The 20,523-nt window shown below is 53.3% G+C and overlaps 1 protein-coding gene across 4 annotated transcripts in view; it reads right to left on the reverse strand.

The window, feature by feature from the left end:
• The window catches only part of LOC125630863 (microtubule-actin cross-linking factor 1, isoforms 6/7), a 155,642-nt gene that overhangs the window by 64,033 nt on the left and 71,086 nt on the right, over positions 1 to 20,523 (reverse strand). For all 4 annotated transcript variants that reach the window (XM_048837003.2, XM_075124840.1, XM_048837002.2 and 1 more), the window contains 2 exons: positions 7,455 to 7,614; positions 7,101 to 7,185 (listed from right to left, as the gene is read on the reverse strand). In XM_048837003.2, coding sequence (XP_048692960.2) covers positions 7,101 to 7,185; positions 7,455 to 7,614 — 245 coding nt within the window. The remainder of the gene's footprint in view (positions 1 to 7,100; positions 7,186 to 7,454; positions 7,615 to 20,523) is intronic.

Consider the following 20,523-nt stretch of genomic DNA (forward strand, 5'->3'; position numbering starts at 1 on the left):
TGAACCTTTTCCAATTCCAATATATCTTTTTTGAGATAGGGCGACCACATCTGCCCGCAGTATTCAAGATGTGGGCGTACCATGGGTTTATATAGAAGCAACGTGATATTTTCTGCCTTATTCTCGATCCCTTTCCTAATGATTCCCAACATTCTGTTAGCGTTTTTGGCTGCCGCTGCACATTGAGTGGATGTTTTCAGAGAACTCTCCATAGTGACTGAAAGATCTCTTTCTTGAGTGGTAACATCTAATTTAGACCCCATCAATTTATACATATAGGTGGGATTATGTTTTCCAATGTGCATTACTTCGTGTTTATCAACATTGAATTTCATCTGCCATTTTGTTGCCAGTTTTGTGAGATCCCTTACTCTTCGCGGTAAGCTTTGGACTTAAGTATTCTAAGTAATTTTATATCGTCTGCAAATTTTGCCACCTCACTGTTTACCCCTTTTTCCAGATCATTTATGAATATGTTGAATAGGACTGGTCCCAGTACAGACCCCTGGGGGACACCACAATTTACCTCTCTCCATTCTGATAACTGACCATTTATTCCTACCCTTTGTTTCCTATCTTTTAACCAGTTACCAATCCATGACAGGACCTTCCCTCTTATCCCATGACAGCTTGCTTTGCTTAAGAGCCTTTGGTGAGGGACCTTGTCAAAGGCTTTCTGAAAACCTAAGTACACTATATCCACTGGATTCCCCTTGTCCATATGCTTGTCGACCCTCTCAGAGAATTCGAATGGATTGGTGCCACCTTCATGTTGTACAGTGCTAATGTGTTTGGACAGTGCTAATGTGTCCAGCATGACTAAGTCACCCGTCTTACAGAAGGTTCAGCACATTACATCAACCAGGCACCACACTGGGGTTAAGGAGACCTGGGTTCTTGTCCTGGCTGTGCCCCTGGCTTTCTGGGTGACCTTGGCCAAGTCTCTTTCCCTCTCTGTGCCTCAGTTTGCTCACCTGTACCTTGAGGGTAATGATAAGAATGACCTTGAGCGGATCACTGCGGACTACGTGGCTCTGGGAAGAAGGATAAAGGAGTTTGAGGCGCAAGTGGTGTTCTTGACCATCCTCCCCGTGGAAGGAAAAGGCCGGGGCAGGGACCGTTGAATCTTGGAAGTCAACGAATGGCTACGAAGGTGGTGTCGGAGAGAAAGCTTTGGATTCTTTGACCATGAGATGGTGTTCCAAGAAGGAAGAGTGCTAGGCAGAGACGGGCTCCACCTAACGAAGAGAGGGAAGAGCATCTTCGCAAGCAGGCTGGCTAACCTAGTGAGGAGGGCTTTAAACTAGGTTCACCGGGGGAGGGAGACCAAAGCCCTGAGGTAAGTGGGGACGTGGGATACCGGGAGGAAGCACAAGCAGGAGAGCACGAAAAGGGAGGGCTCCTGCCTCATACTAAGAAAGCAGGACAAACAGCAAGTTATCTCAAGGGCCTATACACAAATGCAAGAAGCCTGGGAAACAAGCAGGGAGAACTGGAAGTCCTGGCACAGTCAAGGAATTATGACGTGATTGGAATAACAGAGACTTGATGGGATAACTCACATGACTGGTGCACTGTCATGGATGGATATAAACTGTTCAGGAAGGACAGGCAGGGCAGAAAAGTGGGGGGAGTTGCATTGTATGTAAGGGAGCTGCTCAGAGCTCCGCTATGAAACTGCAGAAAAACCTGAGTGTCTCTGGATTAAGTTTAGAAGCGTGAGCAACAAGGGTGATGTCGTGGTGGGAGTCTGCTATAGACCACCGGACCAGGGGAATCAGGTGGATGAGGCTTTCTTCCGGCAACTCACGGAAGTTACTAGATCACAGGCCCTGGTTCTCATGGGAGACTTCAATCACCCGGATATCTGCTGGGAGAGCAATACAGCGGTGCACAGACAATCCAGGATGTTTTTGGAAAGTGTAGGGGACAATTTCCTGGTGCAATTGCTGGTGGAACCAACTAGGGGCAGAGCTCTTCTTGACCTGCTGCTCACAAACCGGGAAGAATTAGTAGGGGAAGCTAAAGTGGATGGGAACCTGGGAGGCAGTGACCATGAGATGGTCAAGTTCAGGATTCTGACACAGGGAAGAAAGGAGAGCAGCAGAATACGGACCCTGGACTTCAGAAAAGCAGACTTTGACTCCCTCAGGGAACTGATGGGCAGGATCCCCTGGGAGAATAACATGAGGGGGAAAGGAGTCCAGGAGAGCTGGCTGTATTTTAAAGAATCCTTATTGAGGTTACAGGGACAAACCATCCCGATGTGTAGAAAGAATAGTAAATATGGCAGGCGACCAGCTTGGCTTAACAGTGAAATCCTTGCTGATCTTAAACTCAAAAAAGAAGCTTACAAGAAGTGGAAGATTGGACAAATGACCAGAGAAGAGTATAAAAATATTGCTCAGGCATGCAGGAGTGAAATCAGGAAGGCCAAATCACACCTGGAGGTGCAGCTAGCAAGAGATGTTAAGAGTAACAAGAAGGGTTTCTTCAGGTATGTTAGCAACAGGAAGAAAGTCAAGGAAAGTGTGGGCCCCTTACTGAATGAGGGAGGCAACCTAGTGACAGAGGATGTGGAAAAAGCTAATGTACTCAGTGCTTTTTTTGCCTCTGTCTTCACGAACAAGGTCAGCTCCCAGACTACTGCACTGGGCAGCACAGCATGGGGGGGAGGTGACCAGCCCTCTGTGGAGAAAGAAGTGGTTCAGGACTATTTAGAAAAGCTGGACGTGCACAAGTCCATGGGGCCGGATGCACTGCATCCGAGAGTGCTAAAGGAGTTGGTGGATGTGATTGCAGAGCCATTGGCCATTATCTTTGAAAACTCATGGCGATCAGGGGAGGTCCCGGACGACTGGAAAAAGGCTAATGTAGTGCCCATCTTTAAAAAAGAGAAGAAGAAGGATCCTGGGAAGTACAGGCCAGTCAGCCTCACCTCAGTCCCTGGAAAAATCATGGAGCAGGTCCTCAAGGAATCAATTCTGAAGCACTTAGAGGAGAGGAAAGTGATCAGGAACAGTCAGCATGGATTCACCAAAGGCAAGTCATGCCTGACTAATCTAATTGCCTTAGATGACGAGATAACTGGCTCTGTGGATGAGGGGAAAGCAGTGGGCGTGTTGTTCCTTGACTTTAGCAAAGCTTTTGACACGGTCTCCCACAGTATTCTTGCCAGCAAGTTAAAGAAGTATGGGCTGGATGAATGGACGATAAGGTGGAGAGAAAGCTGGCTAGATCATCGGGCTCAAAGGGTAGTGATCAATGGCTCCATGTCTAGTTGGCAGCTGGTATCAAGTGGAGTGCCCCAAGGGTCGGTCCTCGGGCCGGTTTTGTTCAATATCTTCATTAATGATCTGGAGGATGGCGTGGATTGCACCCTCAGCAAGTTTGCAGATGACACTAAACTGGGAGGAGTGGTAGATACGCTGGAGGGTAGGGATAGGATACAGAGGGACCTAGACAAATTGGAGGATTGGGCCAAAAGAAATCTGATGAGGTTCAACAAGGACAAGCACAGAGTCCTGCACTTAGGACGGAAGATTCCCATGCACTGCTACAGACGAGGGACCGAATGGCTCGGCAGCAGTTCTGCAGAAAAGGACCTAGGGGTTACAGTGGACGAGAAGCTGGATATGAGTCAACAGTGTGCCCTTGTTGCCAAGAAGGCCAATGGCATTTTGGGATGTATAAGTAGGGGCATAGCCAGCAGATAGAGGGACGTGATCGTTCCCCTCTATTCGACATTGGTGAGGCCTCATCTGGAGTACTGTGTCCAGTTTTGGGCCCCACACTACAAGAAGGATGTGGAAAAATTGGAAAGAGTCCAGCGGAGGGCAACAAAAATTATTAGGGGACTGGAACACATGACTTATGAGGAGAGGCTGAGGGAACTGGGATTGTTTAATCTGCGGAAGAGAAGAATGAGGGGGGATTTGATAGCTGCTTTCAACTACCTGAAAGGGGGTTCCAAAGAGGATGGATCTAGACTATTCTCAGTGATAGCAGATGACAGGACAAGGAGTAATGGTCTCAAGTTGCAGTGGGGGAGGTTTAGGTTGGATATTAGGAAACACTATTTCACTAGGAGGGTGGTGAAGCACTGGAATGCGTTACCTAGGGAGGTGGTGGAATCTTCTTCTTTGAGGTGTTTAAGGTCAGGCTTGACAAAGCCCTGACTGGGATGATTTAGTTGGGGTTTGGTCCTGCTTTGAGCAGGGGGTTGGACTAGATGACCTCCTGAGGTCCCTTCCAGCCCTGATATTCTATGATTCTATGATAACGACCTGCTCTGTGAAACACTCAGAGCCCTGATGAAGGGGCTAGAGCAGAGGCAGGTATCTTAGAGTCTTGCCCACATGCTCAGGGTTTAGCTGATCGCCATATTTGGGATCAGGAAGGAATTTTCCTCCAGGGCAGATTGGAAGAGGCCCTCGGGGTTTTTCGCCTATGATCACAGTGTCCCTTCTGACCTTAGTATCTATGAATCTGTTGTTACTGACAATCACAGTCGAAATCACGGAGAACTGGTATTTCTTATGCATCCATCTTCTAAGTCTCTCTGGATCCTTTCAGCCTTGCCATGACCTGCCCAGCTCAAGGTCAGGCTTATCAGGTCACTTCTGCTTTCAAAATACAGGCACTGCCTTAGCTTTCTCCAGAGCACTGGGAAGTCCCCAGTTCTTCAAGATTTACTAGAAATCAGCATTAGTGGGTCAGTGAGCACCTCTGCCAACCGGATGATACCCCTGGGGCAGAGTTATACAGGGTGAGTAGCTGCTATTTACCATCCGTCCTAGTTACAGCTGGGAGACACTATTCCCTGGTCACTGTAAGATGTGAATACCTCCCCCTGCGTCTTTCTGAACGGAACAGAAATAGTTATTGAATACATCTGCCTCTTCTGCATCATGCCTGCAGCATTGCCCTCCTTGCCTGGGATCAGACCTAGACCATTGCTGGGATTTCATTCCTTCCTGCTACACACATGGCCCAAGACTTTTCACTGATACCGTTAGCTTCTATTGTCAATTATCAGACAAAGCCCTGGCTGGGATGATTTAACTGGGATTTGGTCCTGCTTCGAGCAGGGGGTTGGACTAGACGACCTTCTGGGGTCCCTTCCAACCCTTATATTCTATGATTCTATGATCTGCCTTTCCTAACTGCTGATTTGTCCTCGCAGCTGTCAGCTTCGCAGCTTTTCCTTGCATTTGATACTAAATCACCTAAATGAACACAGAAATAATTGTTACTGCTTCTTTAAATACTTCCTGAGATTCAGTTTTGCTCAGAATTGTTTTACGCTTTGGAAGCTTGTCCGTTTCCAAGGGCCCATTCTGTGTATTACTGGTCCAGATCGGGATCCCCTGCACCTAGACAAGGCTCAGTCTTTCCTGTGATCAATTAATCTTTGTCACGGTGAGGTTTCCTGTGTCTGTCTAGACACAAAGGTCCCAAGTGGCTGCCAGATCTCTAGCCTGGAAAGTTGGCACCTAGAATTGTTAGATATTTAAGTGAGCCCCAGAGGGGCTGATTCGAGCGAACGCTCAGGGAGGAACAGGCTGAGAACAGCACATGGGGAGGAGAGGTTCAGGGTGAGCAGTGGGACAGGAATGGGGCAAGGGGAGCACCGGAGGCGAGTCAATCCAGACGAGATTGTGGGGCACACAGGGAAGGAAGGGATGGGGTGGCCTGTGGTGGAGGAGTGAATTGGGGTGAGCAGTTTCGGAAAAGCAAATTTCAGCACACTCCCAAGCAGGAACGGATTGTAGAGAGCGCGCCGGGGAGGAGGGGGTGAGAGGGTGAGCCCCCGGGTAGGAGCCCCCAGCAGTTTGGTTGGAGGATCCAAGCACGTCCCACTGGGAAATGGGGGGCGGTAGGATCCAAGCGCCCCCTGGTGGGGAATGGGAGGTTGGTTGGGGGATCCGAGCACCCCTGCTGGTACATGGGGGGGGGCAACAGGATCTGAGCGCCCCCTGGTGGGGAATGTGGGGAGAGAGGAGCCGAGCAACCACTGCTGGAGAATGGGGGGTTGGCTGTGGGATCCATGCACCCCCCCACTGGAGAATGGGGGGGCAGTAGGATCCGAGCGCCCCCTGGTGGGGAATGTGGGGATGGGGGATCCGAACACCCCTGCTGGTACATGGGGACAGTAGGATCTGAGCGCCCCCTGGTGGGGAATGAGGGGCAGTAGAATCCGAGCGCCCCCTGGTGGGGAATGTGGGAAAGGGCGATCTGAATGCCCCCTGCTGGTACATGGGGGGCAGTAGGATCCAAGCGCCCCCTGGTGGAGAATGTGTGGAGGGGGGATCCAAGCACCCCTGCTGGTACATGGGGGGCAGTAGGATCTGAGTTGCCCTGCTGGAGAATGGGGGGGCAATAGGATCTGAGCCCCCCCGGTGGGGAATGTGGGAAAGGGGGATCCGAGCACCCCCTAGTGTGGAATGGGGGGCAGTAGTATCCAATCACCCCCTGCTGGAGAATGGGGGGAAAATAGGATCCGAGCGCCCCACGGTGGGGAATGTGGGAAAGGGGGATCTGAGTGCCCCCTGCTGGTACACGGGGGGCAGTCGGATCCGAGTGCTCCCTGATGGGGAATGTGTGGAGGGGGGATCCAAGCACCCCTGCTGGTACATAGGGGGCAGTAGGATCTGAGTGGCCCTGCTAGAGAATGGGGGGGGGGGGCAATGGGATCTGAGCACCCCCTGTTGAGGAATGTGAGAAAGGGGGATCTGAGCACCCCCCGGTGGGGAATGGGGGGCAGTAGGATCCGAGCGCCCCCTGGTGGGGAAAGTGGGAAAGGGGGATTCGAGCACTCCCCAGTGGGGAATGTGGAAAAGGGGGAGACGAGTGCCCCTGGTGGGGAATTGGGGGGCAGTAGGATCCGAGCGCCCCCTGCTGGAGAATGGGGGGCAGTAGGATCCGAGCACCCCCCGGGTGGGGAATGTGGCAAAGGGGGATCCGAGCACCCCGAGTGAGGAATGGAGGGCAGTAGGATCCGAGCGCCCCCCAGTGGGGAATGGGGGGTAGGGATTCACCAGTCTGGGCCTGGGGGCTGCAGTTCCCAATTCTCAGCAGCCAGCTGCTCTGCCACTTGCCTGTCACCAGCTCCAGCACCTGCTGCCCCCGCTCCAGGGCTTGCTCCAGGTCGCCCAGCCTGGAGCGAATCTCCTCGCAGAGCCCCTGAGGGAAAGTGACAGGTGAGACTCACCAGGCCTGCTCAGCCCAGCCCAGCCCCACAGCCTGGCCCCTGCACTGCCCCCACGTGCCCACTGCCCCTACCCTCGGTGCCCACCCCCCAACTCCTCCCCCTCATGCGCAGGGACGGCTGGGGGGCTCTGGCGTTGGGGGCTGCCCCTGCCCTGGTACCTCTCCCTCCCCTCGGCCATGCTGCAGGGCCAGCTACAGGTCCCAGCCAGGCCAGCCCAGTACACCCACCCTCCTGCCCTCACCTGGCTTTGCTGGTGGGCAGCCTGCAGGTGGCTCACGCAGCCGTTGGCGTGCCAGAGCTGGGCCAGGCACCTCTCCGTCGCACTCAGCCACTCCTGGAAGGAATCCACAGACTCCTGGAAGCGCTGAGCAGCCGGCAGGATCCGCTCCAGGCAGCTGTGTCTGTGGGGAAAGGAGGCTAGGGAGAGCCAGGCGGGGGGCAGCGCCATGTGTCCCCCAGCAATGGGGGAAGGGCTGAAGGTCCCCAGGGTGCCCAAAGAGCTACTGCCCCACTGGTGTTTCGCCCAGGGGAGCCCCTGGTGCCAGGAGGCTCCAGGTTAGAGCATCTTTGCTTTGCTCAATGGGCTCCTCTCCCACATTTCCCAGTGACCCTTCTGCCCCTCTCCTCAAGCACCCCCTGCTTCCCCTACCCCCTTTCCTCTGCCAGCCTCCAGGGGCCACCTGTCCCTTCCACGCTGCGCCCCTCCCGCCCTGTGCTGCCTGACCCCCCCAAGCTCCCCAGGGCCTGTGCCCCTGCCCCATAGAGAGGCATGAGCGATGCTCCTCTGGTTCCCAGACATACCCTGGCCCAGGCAGTACAGCCCCAGAGGGCGACATGACACCCTGCATGTCTCTGCAGCAGAGCTGACCCACACTGGGAGCCGCAGGTGGGGGGCCCAGCCCGGCTCAGAGCTCTCCCCCAGGCAGCCCTGACTTGGTGGACACAGGATCCCAGGAAGTGCCTGGCAGAGCAGCCCAGCAGCTAGCCAGGCCAGGCTCTGAGAGAGGAGACCCCATTGGGATGGTCCCTCCTAGCCAGACAGCAAGGGGCTGGCACTTGCCGGGGGCAGGCAGGACTAGCGCCCTGTTTGTAGCCCTCACTGTTACAGCCATTGGGCTCTTTCTCCAGGTAAGCACCTGGTCCTCTGCTAAAACCTGCTCCTGGCCTCATTGCTACCTAGTGGCAGGAAGTTCCCCAGGACACACGATACTGCAGGAGACTTCAAGGAAGGAGACATGAACAGCTCCATAAATAAAGTGCCCCAGGCTCCGTGTTCTACTGAGGCCTGGGGCAGTGAGTAATGGCCAACACCTACCCATCTGCCCCATGGGGGCTGGGGCAGGCAAGGGACAGAAAGCTCCTCTGATTGGTCCCTTCATCCTATAGCAGGGGAGCTCGAGTCACGGCAGGGGCCCTGGAGCCAAGCCCCGCCCCAGTTCCACTTCCAGTTCCAGCCCTGCTCGTGCATGCTCATGGGCAACTCACGTCCTCACTCTGTGCCTCAGTTTCCCTCTGTACCATTGTGACGAAGTGGGCCTGTTCTTAATGTTTCCTCTGAATAGTGTGGGGGTGCCTCAGTTTCCCCTATGCAGTTCTTAAGTATCTAGGTGGTGGGGTAAGGGTGTATGATCATTGCAGAGCCCTAGAGGGCAGGTGTGTGCAGGGATCTGGACACAGAGAATGGCCGACACCCTGTTTCCTGGCAACTGATGGCCTGGGCCCTTCCCCCCCTGCAAGGTGAGAGCTGAAGGGTTGGAGAACAAAGGAATCAGGTGACCACCTGGCCCGGGAAAGGAACAAAGCCCAGAGGAGGAGGGGCTGGAGGGGTTTTCAGTTTGGGGCTGGCTGGGACATGGAGTGAAGTGCAGACGTGGTTGTCTGGCTCACTGCCCCCCAAATGGACCCAGCTGAGGGGTCCCGTTCTCTGCACCTGCAAGCTCTGTTTTAGACCATGTTCCTGTCGTCTAATAAACCTTCTGTTTTACTGGCTGGCTGAGAGTCACGTCTGACTGCGAAGTTGGGGCGCAGGACCCTCTGGCTTCCCCAGGAGCCCCGCCTGAGCGGACTCGCTGTGGGAAGCGCACGGAGGGGCAGAGGATGCTGAATGCTCCGAGGTCAGACCCAGGAAGGTGGAAGCTGTGTGAGCTGCGTGTCCTGAAGACAGGCTGCTCACAGAAAGGCGACTGCCCCAGAGTCCTGACTGGCTTCATGGGGAGCAGTTCCAGAGCATCGCCCAGGGACTCCGTGACAACTGGTGGCAGCGGTGGGATGTACTGCACCCCGTGGATGGTGCTTCCTGCAGTAAGTGACTGGGGAGCAGTAACACGAAGGGGGATTGCCGAGGACCAGGCCTGCTGAAGGCTCAGAGAGGAGCGGTTTCGGGGGGCGGTTAACCCCTGGGAGTGTGTGACCAGCGAGAAGGATTGTGCAGTAACAGGGTTCCCCTGGGGACTGCAGCGAGCAGTCCAAGGGGCGGAGGAGTCTGCAGCTCGACCCTGGCAAATAGGTGGTGACCTCGAGAAGGGCTGGCACACTAGGGGTTCTCCCTGGAAACCGTGGGGAGCTGAGAACACACGGGCCTGTGAGTCCACAACAACTTGGGAGGAGCGGAGTGATGGCCTGTCACCGTCTCCTTAAGAAGGACATTGTAACCCTGTGCAGAAAGAGAGGGTTGAGCGTTGGAAAGTGCACCAAAGAAGAGTTAATCGTGCAGCTGGAGGAGGATGACCGCTCTAAGGAACAGATTCCTGACCCCAACTGGGGCTATAGCAGGATCTGGGAGCAGCTGAAGCGGGAGCCAGGCATCACCAAGACTCCTGTCCCCGACCAGACGAGGGTCTTCACGATCGGGTTCCCCATCGGGGGATCGAGACGGACGGGATTGGAGCGGAGTCTGAGAGAGCAAGAGGACCGTGGGAGACAGCGAGAGCCCGAGAAAGAGCTGCAGAAGCAGCAGCAGGATGAACTGGCGGTGGTGGGGCGGAGAGGCCGAGGGGACCTCCCCGGGGTGAGTGGGGATAGATCCCGGGGGGCCAGTTCCGCAGGGAACCTCGAGACTAAATTGCTGCCCCTAGTTAAGGGGGGGGGTGTGGATGCCCACCTCACTGCCTTTGAGCAGGCTGGAGATCTGAACCAAGGGGACCCTGCAGAAAAGCCCCGGTGTCTAGCTCCCTTGCTGGGTCCCAAGGCCACAGACTCCATCAGCCAGATGGGTGGGGAGGTGGACAGGCTCCCACTCCTGACCCCAACCTATATGTCTGTGTGGAGTTCCCTGGGGTCAGGCCCCTCGGACCCCCAGTGGGAGCGGAAGGGGATGGTCAATGGGGAGACATTCCTGGGGTGGCGAGATCCTGGGACAGAGAGAACTGGTGTCAGACCCTGGGTGGTGCAGCCTCAGAGGCTGAGGGCCTGTGTGAGCTGGGTGAGGGTCCCAGGGACGAAGCCCCTCGCCCTGCCTATGGCCCAGATCCCTGTGCAGACCCAGGAGGGGTGGGGCTGGCTGGCCGTTGGGGTGCCCCAGGACACCAGCTGCGAGACCCTGTTGTGGGGTGACTGTGTCTCTTTGGGACAGGATCCAGGCCCTGCTCCTGTAACTGCCGAGGGTTTGAATTTGAATCCAGGGAACCAATCGGTGGAGAGGGAAATGGTCAGTGAAAATGCAGATGACCTGGCTGGCAGCAGGGAGGAGCCGCTAGGCTCAGGCTACCTGCCTGCCTGTAACCAGACCCCTGGGACTCGGTGGGACAGAGAGATGCTCCCTGCCCCCTTGCACACCAGACTGGGGACTCTCGCTGGCTCTGATGCAGTGAGGAAAGCAGTGGCCTGCCCCCACTGGGACAGCAAGGGCAGTGCTGAGCACAGTGGGAGCTGAGACCCCAGCTGAGTGGGGGGAGACACAGGCAGGGCAGGGGATCTGTGGGGAGTGGCAAGGTGCTTGGTAAGGGAAGTGTGGATGAGCCTAGGCAGCCTTGTGAGCTGATGGCTGTGTCCAGTCAGCAGGGTGGGAAGGCGAGGAGAGTGGAAGATGAGAGTCCCTGGACCTTACCTGTTAGCTGGGTGGAGAATTGGGACAGTGAAGGAAATGGGTCTCTCTGTCAGGGGTATTGACTTGCCTATGGAGGGAGCTACCCTGATCTCCAAGCAGTTGTCTGTGACCAGCCTTGTGTGCTGGGACAAAGGGAATGAGATCCCAACCTGTGTGTCTGGTAAAGGAGAAAGTGTGTCCGGCTCTTCTTGGTCTGTGGAGCAGACAGAAGGGGCCTTTCAGCCTGTGATGGTTGAGGGTCATGCAGTTGTCTCAGAGCTGGTTCTGGATTCAGCTAAAGCCCAGGAAGGGAAGGGTCCTAAGTTTCTGTCTGCTCGGGAGAATGGCCCTGTAACTAGGTCGCATCCAGTTAGGGTCTATGTAAAATCCCCGAGACCAGACAATTCTGGTGCTTGTATTTTGCCTGTTGCTAGTGTGTTGTTGGAAAGGGTGTAGCAACTCTGTCTAATCAGGGTGAGATCCTAGCCAGGGCACAAGGAGAGCAGGAAGGTGATGTGATTGTGGAACCTACTGAGGGTGTGGAAACCTGTAGCAAGAAGGAAAAGATTCCTGAACTTGTGTGTGGCAAAGGGAAGGAGAATGCTTCTAACCTTTTATCTAGGAAGTCTGTAAGTTTGCATGAAAGGGGATTGTGTAGGAATCCGCCTGATGGGCCAGAGGTGATTCTGGATGTAAGGGAGACCCAGAAAGAGTCTGTAGTTGCTCAGGAAAGTGTTCCCCTAGAGCAAGCCCTAGGTAAAGAGGGTAAGAGCAGAATTTCTGGGAGGGGGTGAATTGTTGCATAGAAAAGCCCTCGGGAAAGGAATCCTCATGGAGTCTTTGCAAGCAGTTTACTGCCACTGAAGGGTGTGAAAGTGATTTAATCAAGAAAGTTTAAGTTCCTAACAGCCAGAAATTTTCTGTTGTGAATGGATCCACTGACTTTCCTGTTGAAAGATCCAGTGTGGAGAGCTTTGAGAAGGTCTCAGATGGAGTGAAAGCTATTAAGAAAGGTATACCGTCCTATGACCAAGTGGCTGTGTTTGGCCAGCTTGTTGGGGAGACAAGGTTGTTGGGAAAGGGATGTCTCCATGCTAGTTCTGTAAGTGAACAGTATGTGGCCCAGGTCAAGATGGGGGCCCTTAACCAAGAGAGCCCGAATTGCAGCCCTCCAGACTGGAGCTCTGGGAGAAAACCCAATCCCAGTTTGACCCCCTGGGGTTTTGGGGTGGCCAAAGGGCATGGGCTGCAGAAACCTTCCCACATGCAGCCTGCTAGTGCTATCGACCACACCCGACCTAAGGGAGGGCGTGAAACTGGAAGGGCCTGGTGTAACTCCTACCAAGGAACGGGAGAGATGCTGGGGCATCCATGGGAACATTGGTGGCTTCAAACTTCCCCAGGTCACCGGGTAAAGTGACCCCGCTCAGTTCGATCTCGAAGGGGGGAGAGATGTGACGAAGTGGGCCTGTTCTTAATGTTTCCTCTGAATAGTGTGGGGGTGCCTCAGTTTCCCCTATGCAGTTCTTAAGTATCTAGGTGGTGGGGTAAGGGTGTATGATCATTGCAGAGCCCTAGAGGGCAGGTGTGTGCAGGGATCTGGACACAGAGAATGGCCGACACCCTGTTTCCTGGCAACTGATGGCCTGGGCCCTTCCCCCCCTGCAAGGTGAGAGCTGAAGGGTTGGAGAACAAAGGAATCAGGTGACCACCTGGCCCGGGAAAGGAACAAAGCCCAGAGGAGGAGGGGCTGGAGGGGTTTTCAGTTTGGGGCTGGCTGGGACATGGAGTGAAGTGCAGACGTGGTTGTCTGGCTCACTGCCCCCCAAATGGACCCAGCTGAGGGGTCCCGTTCTCTGCACCTGCAAGCTCTGTTTTAGACCATGTTCCTGTCGTCTAATAAACCTTCTGTTTTACTGGCTGGCTGAGAGTCACGTCTGACTGCGAAGTTGGGGCGCAGGACCCTCTGGCTTCCCCAGGAGCCCCGCCTGAGCGGACTCGCTGTGGGAAGCGCACGGAGGGGCAGAGGATGCTGAATGCTCCGAGGTCAGACCCAGGAAGGTGGAAGCTGTGTGAGCTGCGTGTCCTGAAGACAGGCTGCTCACAGAAAGGCGACTGCCCCAGAGTCCTGACTGGCTTCATGGGGAGCAGTTCCAGAGCATCGCCCAGGGACTCCGTGACAACCATGGTGACCGGGAACCGCTCAGGAATGGCTATCAGGCGTTAGGGGGCCCTTAGGGACAGTGTGCAGGATGCAGCTGGGATCCACCCCGCAGCAGGGAGGTCAGAGGCTGTGGACCCCCTGCAGCTCCCTCACCACTTGCCTCACGGCTGCAGCGGCTCTGGTCTGCCTCGGACGGCCTGAGCCTCACCCGGGCACGCTTTGTGTCCTGATGCAAACAGCAGCACGCTCAGCCAGAAAGCACGAAGGCCCTTTCACCCCCGACCCACAGGCCCTGCACCCCAGACTGCACCGCACCACGGGGTGCCCTGGCCCGGGGCAGGGAGGGGGGTATAAGGCCCTCAGAGCACCGGGAAGGGTCTGGCCAGGCCAGCGCACCCAGCGCCATGCAGTGGGGCAGACGCAGGTTACACTGAACAAGGGGACCTGTATGAAACCTCGTGGGCTGCTGTGTCCACGTGGCTGAGCCACTGCCAGGCAAGCTGTTCCACGGTGTCCCCTCCGGCCTGTGCCACGGATCCCGAGGCAGGCGCATCCCCTGTGTCCATCCCCCCGCCCGGGCTGGCAGGCTGTGTGAAGCTGAATAGGCCCGCAGGAAGATTGACAGTTTGGGCTCCTCCCTTCCCTGCCCCACTCCACCGCCTGTTTGTGTGCCCCCACCCCAAATGTCCATGAGCCTCTCCCCATGGAACGCCCTCCCCCACCCGGCCACAAAGCCCTTCCACCCTCGCAAGGCCAGAGGCCTTCGCAGAAAGTCACCTCCCCACATTCCTTCTAAGTTACATGAAAACACTGTCCTCTCCGGCTCGGAAGGCTCCTGTCCCAATAGCACCCCCACCACCACATAAAGATGGTTAAAGAAAACTTTGTTTTACGGCATTCTGTCTGGCAAGAAATCACTTATCAATGGATGTGGGTGTGAAATCCCTACTTCTTTATTGTTTTGCCTTTATGGTCCCCACTTCTCTATGAAGCTGTAGCTCACGAAAGATTGTGCTCTAATAAATTGGTTAGTCTCTAAGGTACCACAAGTACTCCTTTTCTTTTTGCGAATACAGACTAACACGGCTGCTACTCTGAAACCAACACTTCCCTATTGTTTATCTGCATGGTTTCTGTCTGGTTCATTGATTGTTTCTGTCTGTTGCATAATTAGTTTTACAAGATTTAAATCAACGAAGGTGGTGGGGTATGACTGGGTAAAAAATGATTTCACAATGCATTAAGATTGGTCAAAGAATTAGTTTGTAATATCTTAGTAAAATCATTGGTTAAGGCACAGCTAAGCGGGACTCAAGTTTCTATATAAACTGAGGTCCAAGAAGGAGACCAGCTGGGAAGGAAAGAGAAAGGAAAAAGGAAAAGAAGAAGGAAAGACCTGAAAAGAAGAAAAGGAGTACTTGTGGCACCTTAGAGACTAACCAATTTATTTGAGCATAAGCTTTCGTGAGCTACAGCTCACTTCATCGGACCGAAACCTGAAAAGAAGAACTCACGACCATGACGTGCAGCAGCCAGAACCCAGACGAGACCGACCTTGCCTGGCCAACAGGGAAAGGCCTCGCCTGCCAGATCAGGATTGGTGAGCAGAGCATTGTATACTTAGCGTGTGTATTTTGCTTGATGAGTGTTAATAAATAGAGGACAAGGATATTACTGTGTAAGGCTCTTTCACTGGGAAAAAGATCCTGCAAACCCACAAAAGAGTACGCCCTGAGCCCTAAGAACTGGGTACGGGTTGGTGCCTTTCACCCAGAGCCTGAGGAACTGGGTAAAAGTGGGTGCCCCAAGGTGTGCGGGTAACACATTTGGTGGAGAGAATGCAAGCTGGCTAAGGTTGTTTGGACTGAACTGATAGGGCCTCTGTCCCGGCGTCCCCAGGCGATGCTCTGGAACTGCTCCCTACGAAGCCAGGCAGGACTCTGGGGAAGTCTCCTTTCTGTGAGCAGCCTGTCTTCAGGACACACAGCTCACACAGCTTCCACCTTCCTGGGTCTGACCTCGGAGCATTCAGCATCCTCTGCCGCTCTGTGCACTTCCCACAGCGAGTCTGCTCAGGCGGGGCTCCTGGGGAAGCCAGAGGGTCCTGCCCCCCAACTCTGCAGTCAGACATGACTCTCAGCCAGCCAGGAAAACAGAAGGTTTATTAGACGACAGGAACATGGTCTAAAACAGAGCTTGTAGGTGCAGAGAACAGGACCCCTCAGCTGGATCCATTTTGGGGGCAGTGAGCCAGACAACCACGTCTGCCCTTCACTCCATGTCCCCAGCCAGCCCCAAACTGAAACTCTCTCCAGCCCCTCCTCCTCTGGGCTTTGTCCCTTTCCCCGGGCCAGGAGGTCACCTGATCCCTTTGTTCTCCAACCCTTTAGCTCTCACCTTGCAGGGGGGAAGGGCCCAGGCCATCAGTGGCCAGGAAACAGGGTGTCGGCCATTCACTGTGTCCAGACCCCTGCACACACCTGCCCTCTAGGGCTCTGCAATGATCATACACCCTTACCCCACCACCTAGATACTTAAGAACTGCATAGAGGAAACTGAGGCACCCCCACACTATTCAGAGGAAACATTAAGAACAGTCCTACTTCGTCACATCCTCACACAGTGAATAACAGTTGATAATAGCAGCCGAATCCCTGTGCCATTTTGTCACAAAGGGTCGCTCCCTGCTTGACAGAATGACCCCTCTGAAGCATCAGGAGGGAACAAAGCAAAGGGACCAGGAGGGCTAGGGATTAATTAAGGAACCCACCCCCCTTGCTAAATGGGTAGCCAGCAGAGTCCATGCCCGGGGGGAGAAGATTCCTTCCAGAGGAGGGATGCCCTGGAGTCCGCATGTAAGGGGTTTGAAGCATTCTGTGAGTGCATGAAACACAAGCTAAAGAAGAAGGTTAGCAAAGCAGCAGCAGCATGGGCATTGTGGAAAGCTGTCACTAATCTCTCCAGCCTGGGAGCACTCCAGGACAGACAACTGGAGGGTTATGAATTGGGGTTGGACACAGTTAAGGCGAATCTGGCTCAGTAGAAGGCATCCGAGGGCACCGATGCAGCATCAGCATTGCAGACTGTAATACAGGAGAGTGAGCAGCTGAGACTGGACATAGAAAACCTGAACAGGGAGGGATCTACATTGCAGATGAAGCTGGGGGGTGCTCAGGCAGCTGTCAGAACGGTGTTACGAGAAAATAAGGATCAGGCCCAGGCAGGCAGTGACCACACCGTCTGCAGGCAGCGACCAGAGAAACCAGAAACCGTGGTGGCAGCCCAGAGGAACACAGTAGCAGCAGGTTTCAGAGGAACAGCCGTGTTAGTCTGTATTCGCAAAAAGAAAAGGAGTACTTGTGGCACCTTAGAGACTAACCAATTTATTTGAGCATGAGCTTTCGTGAGCCACAGCTCACTTCATCAGATGTGTACCGTGGAAACTGCAGCAGACTTTATATACACACAGAGAATATGAAACAATACCTCCTCCCACCCCTGGATTTGTGCTGGAAATGGCCCACCTGTTGATCACTTTAGATAAGCTATTACCAGCAGGACAGTGGGGTGGGAGGAGGTATTGTTTCATATTCTCTGTGTGTATATAAAGTCTGCTGCAGTTTCCACGGTACACATCTGATGAAGTGAGCTGTGGCTCACGAAAGCTCATGCTCAAATAAATTGGTTAGTCTCTAAGGTGCCACAAGTACTCCTTTTCTTTTCACAGTAGCAGCAGTAAAGGGAGGTGTGAGTGTGGGCACCGGGGATACAGGCACCTGGAATGACACTTGGAGTGGGGATAGTTGGATGGATCCCGAACAGAGAGATCCTCGCTAGTCAGACCCTCCCTGATGCCTTTCCTGAAGGGCCCTATGCCCCTGTGCAAAGGGAATTGCAGGATTTGAAGTTAAAGGCTCAGCAATTCAATCCTGTGGCTCCAGTTCCCACGAGGGCAGTAACAAGAACAAAACCTGTCCCAAATGACCCACAGCAACAAAGGGAAACAAGGCAAAATATTACAGAGATTTCTGATTTTACCCCAGACCAGGCACAGACCTGCTGCTCAGTTATTGGGACCCCTAGAAAGGGACGCGTGTCTGGACTGGACGGTGAAGGTGTTGGCACGAACTGGGTGGAGGCCGGCAGATTAAGAGGTCCTAGCCCAGGCCTGTACTAACGCTTCTGACTGGGCAGTAATTCGCAGTGCTGAGGGGTGGTTAGGTGCGAGCAGTGTTCTTGCTACCGGTTGTGCCAACGGTATTTGGGAACTCCCCCCCACCCCCGATTTCAATGTATTAGCTTTTAAGACAGAATTGTTAGACCGTTTGAACTAAAAAATGAAGGTGACTTTAGGGCCCATAGATCCAGCTAGGGGACAGGTACCTCAAGTTAAAACAGGACATTTTTCAAGAAGCTATAGTTTTTCGAGACACGCAGGGACAAGCGGGAAAAGGAAATAAGGACAGGAGAATGGAGCCTGTACAGGTGATAACTTGTGACAACAACAGGCCCCCAGATCTCCAAGGGGAGCTGGGGGAAATGGGCCAGATGCACTATGGCATGTTAGAGGAAGAGGACGGGGAGGTGCCAGGAACAGCAGAGGAGCAAGAGGAAGAAATGGATCTGGATGTGGGTATCAGATGCAGACTAGAGGATGTCTGGCTGAAGGTGGAAAAGATACACGGAGAGAGGAGGCATGGAGGAAGCTCATGATGGCCGGGGAACCAAAAGAGAAATGGGATGGGAAGCCCACAAGTGAGTTACTGCAGAGGGCTGCCCAGTTACAGAGGCAAGAGGAATTGACTGGCGGGGCTCCTGTAACTCCCAGAACGGACCCCGAACCATCGGCACCACCCCAATAGGGGTGCCCACCTCCCTGGACTCCCCCTGAGGTAGTGGCCCAGCTAGAGTATGACAAATGGGGGTGTCCCATTGTAGGGGCAATAATGGGGAGATTAGGGGAACAAACATGCCCCACTATGTTAACTGACACCGGTGCATCAGTAGGTGTGCTTGGAGAGCAGTGGCTTCCTGGGGACACTGTGGAAACAGAAAATTCAACACAACTAGTATCATACACAGGGGAGACAATGAAAGCATTTATCACGAGACCAATCCTGACCCACGTAGGGAATTGGGAGTTAAGGGCAATATGTGTTCAGAAGCAGAATCAAACTGGGAATGGGGGTAAGGAGGATGGAATATTGAGAATGCCTTATCTTAATGAGGGGAGACTCCTCGTGGATTTAGTTTACAGGTTCCTATGGACAAATAGTGAAGGGCTAGCAGAAACATCCACCCCTCCATTAATGCTGTACATAGCTGTGTGGCTGTAAAGGTCCCGGAAGGAGGGAAAGCAGAAGAAGGGGACCCATGAATGGACAAAAATTTCCTGGGGTATGGGCTAAAAATAAATTGAAATGTGGGAAAATTGATGCTGAGGTTTTAATCCAAGGGCCTAACCCCCCTCCACAGCGTCAAAGCAAGTATCCTCAGGAAGCAGCAGACGGGATAAAATCTACCACTGAAAGTTTGTTAGAACAGGGTGTTCTTGGGCACATGGCGAGTACTAACACTGCCCAGTTGGCCTGTACCGAAAGGGGAGGGGAGACCTGGAGAAGGTCAGTGGGTTTTAGAGCATTAAACGCAGTAACCCTGCCACTGCTCCGGTCGTGGCCAAGTACCAAGAGGTAATCACTGCAGCAGCAGCAGGGAGATAGTGGTTCTCAGTAACAGATTTAGCAAACGCCTCCTCTGCCATTCCCTCACGCCCTGAGTCCCGGTACAAATTTGAGTTCACTTACAGGGGACAACACAAGGGTCCCCCAGGGTTTTCATAACACACCTGCAATTTGTCCCTCCCATGTGGTTAAGATGTGGGGAAAATTGACAGCTGAAGCCCAAAAGGGGTAATTTCCTATGGGGTGCCCTCCATAAGGCTTTATGGAAATATGCTTATGAATGTATATATGACATAACTAGAATATGTTTTATGCTACATATGCCATGTAACATATCTCTGTAGAGGTTATGATCTACTGACTCTATTCATCCTATTTGTATGCATGTATCATTTTTGTATTCAAAGTTATGAATATTGGCTGTGTACTTGCTTGATTTTTAAGTAGCCTTTGTAAAGCATTTGAGAAAGGAATGTGCAAGTTAAGTGCCCAGTCAAGAAGCATTTAATGAACAATGGATGTTGGAAGGTCCCAATCCACATAAGAAGTCATCCTGGAGACATTCAAGATAGCATGTGGGCAATGGCTGCTGCCTGTAAAAACTGAGTCATGCATGGACATGTGACTTGCCCAAGTGACTCCAAAACTCCATCTTGGAGCTGGACTTTGCATAGGAGAGAGGAGGGGGTCTCCACCCACAAGAGTCTATTTAAGTCCGTGGGAGACCCCTCAATTCTGTCTTCAGCTGGCTTAAGAGATCACCTCTCCACCCAAAAGGATACCTGAAAGAAACTGGAACAAAGGACAGTAACCACAGGGGGTGTGAGTGTTTGCTGGACTCAGACTAGAAGGAGACTAGTCTGTAAAAGGAAGCTTACTGGAATTCCTCTAAGGGTGAGGTTTTATCAGTATACTTTCCACAGTATGCATCCGATGAAGTGAGCTGTAGCTCACGAAAGCTTATGCTCAAATAAATTGGTTAGTCCCTAAGGTGCCACAAGTCCTCCTTTTCTTCTATCAGTATTCAGTTTTCTTAGACATAGACTTGCATGTTCTATTTTATTTTGCTTGGTAATTCACTTTGTTCTGTCTGTCACTACTTGGAACCACTTGAATCCTACTTTCTGTATTTAATAAAATCACTTTTTACTTATTAATTAACCCAGAGTATGTATTAATACCTGAGGGGGCAGGGGGGAACAGCTGTGCATATCTCTCTATCAGTGTTATAGAGGGTGGACAATCTATGAGTTTACCCTGTATAAGCTTTATACAGGGTAAAATGGATTTATTTGGGGTTTGGACCCCATTGGGAGTTGGGCATCTGAGTGTTAAAGACAGGAACGCTTCTTAAGTCACTTTCAGTTGAGTCTGCAGCTTTGGGGCCCGTGGTTCAGACTCTGGGTCTGTGCTGGAGCAGACGGGTGTGTCTGGCTCAGCG

Source organism: Caretta caretta, chromosome 2 (assembly GCF_965140235.1).
Source record: "Caretta caretta isolate rCarCar2 chromosome 2, rCarCar1.hap1, whole genome shotgun sequence".
In the NCBI taxonomy this organism is placed as follows: domain Eukaryota; kingdom Metazoa; phylum Chordata; order Testudines; family Cheloniidae; genus Caretta; species Caretta caretta.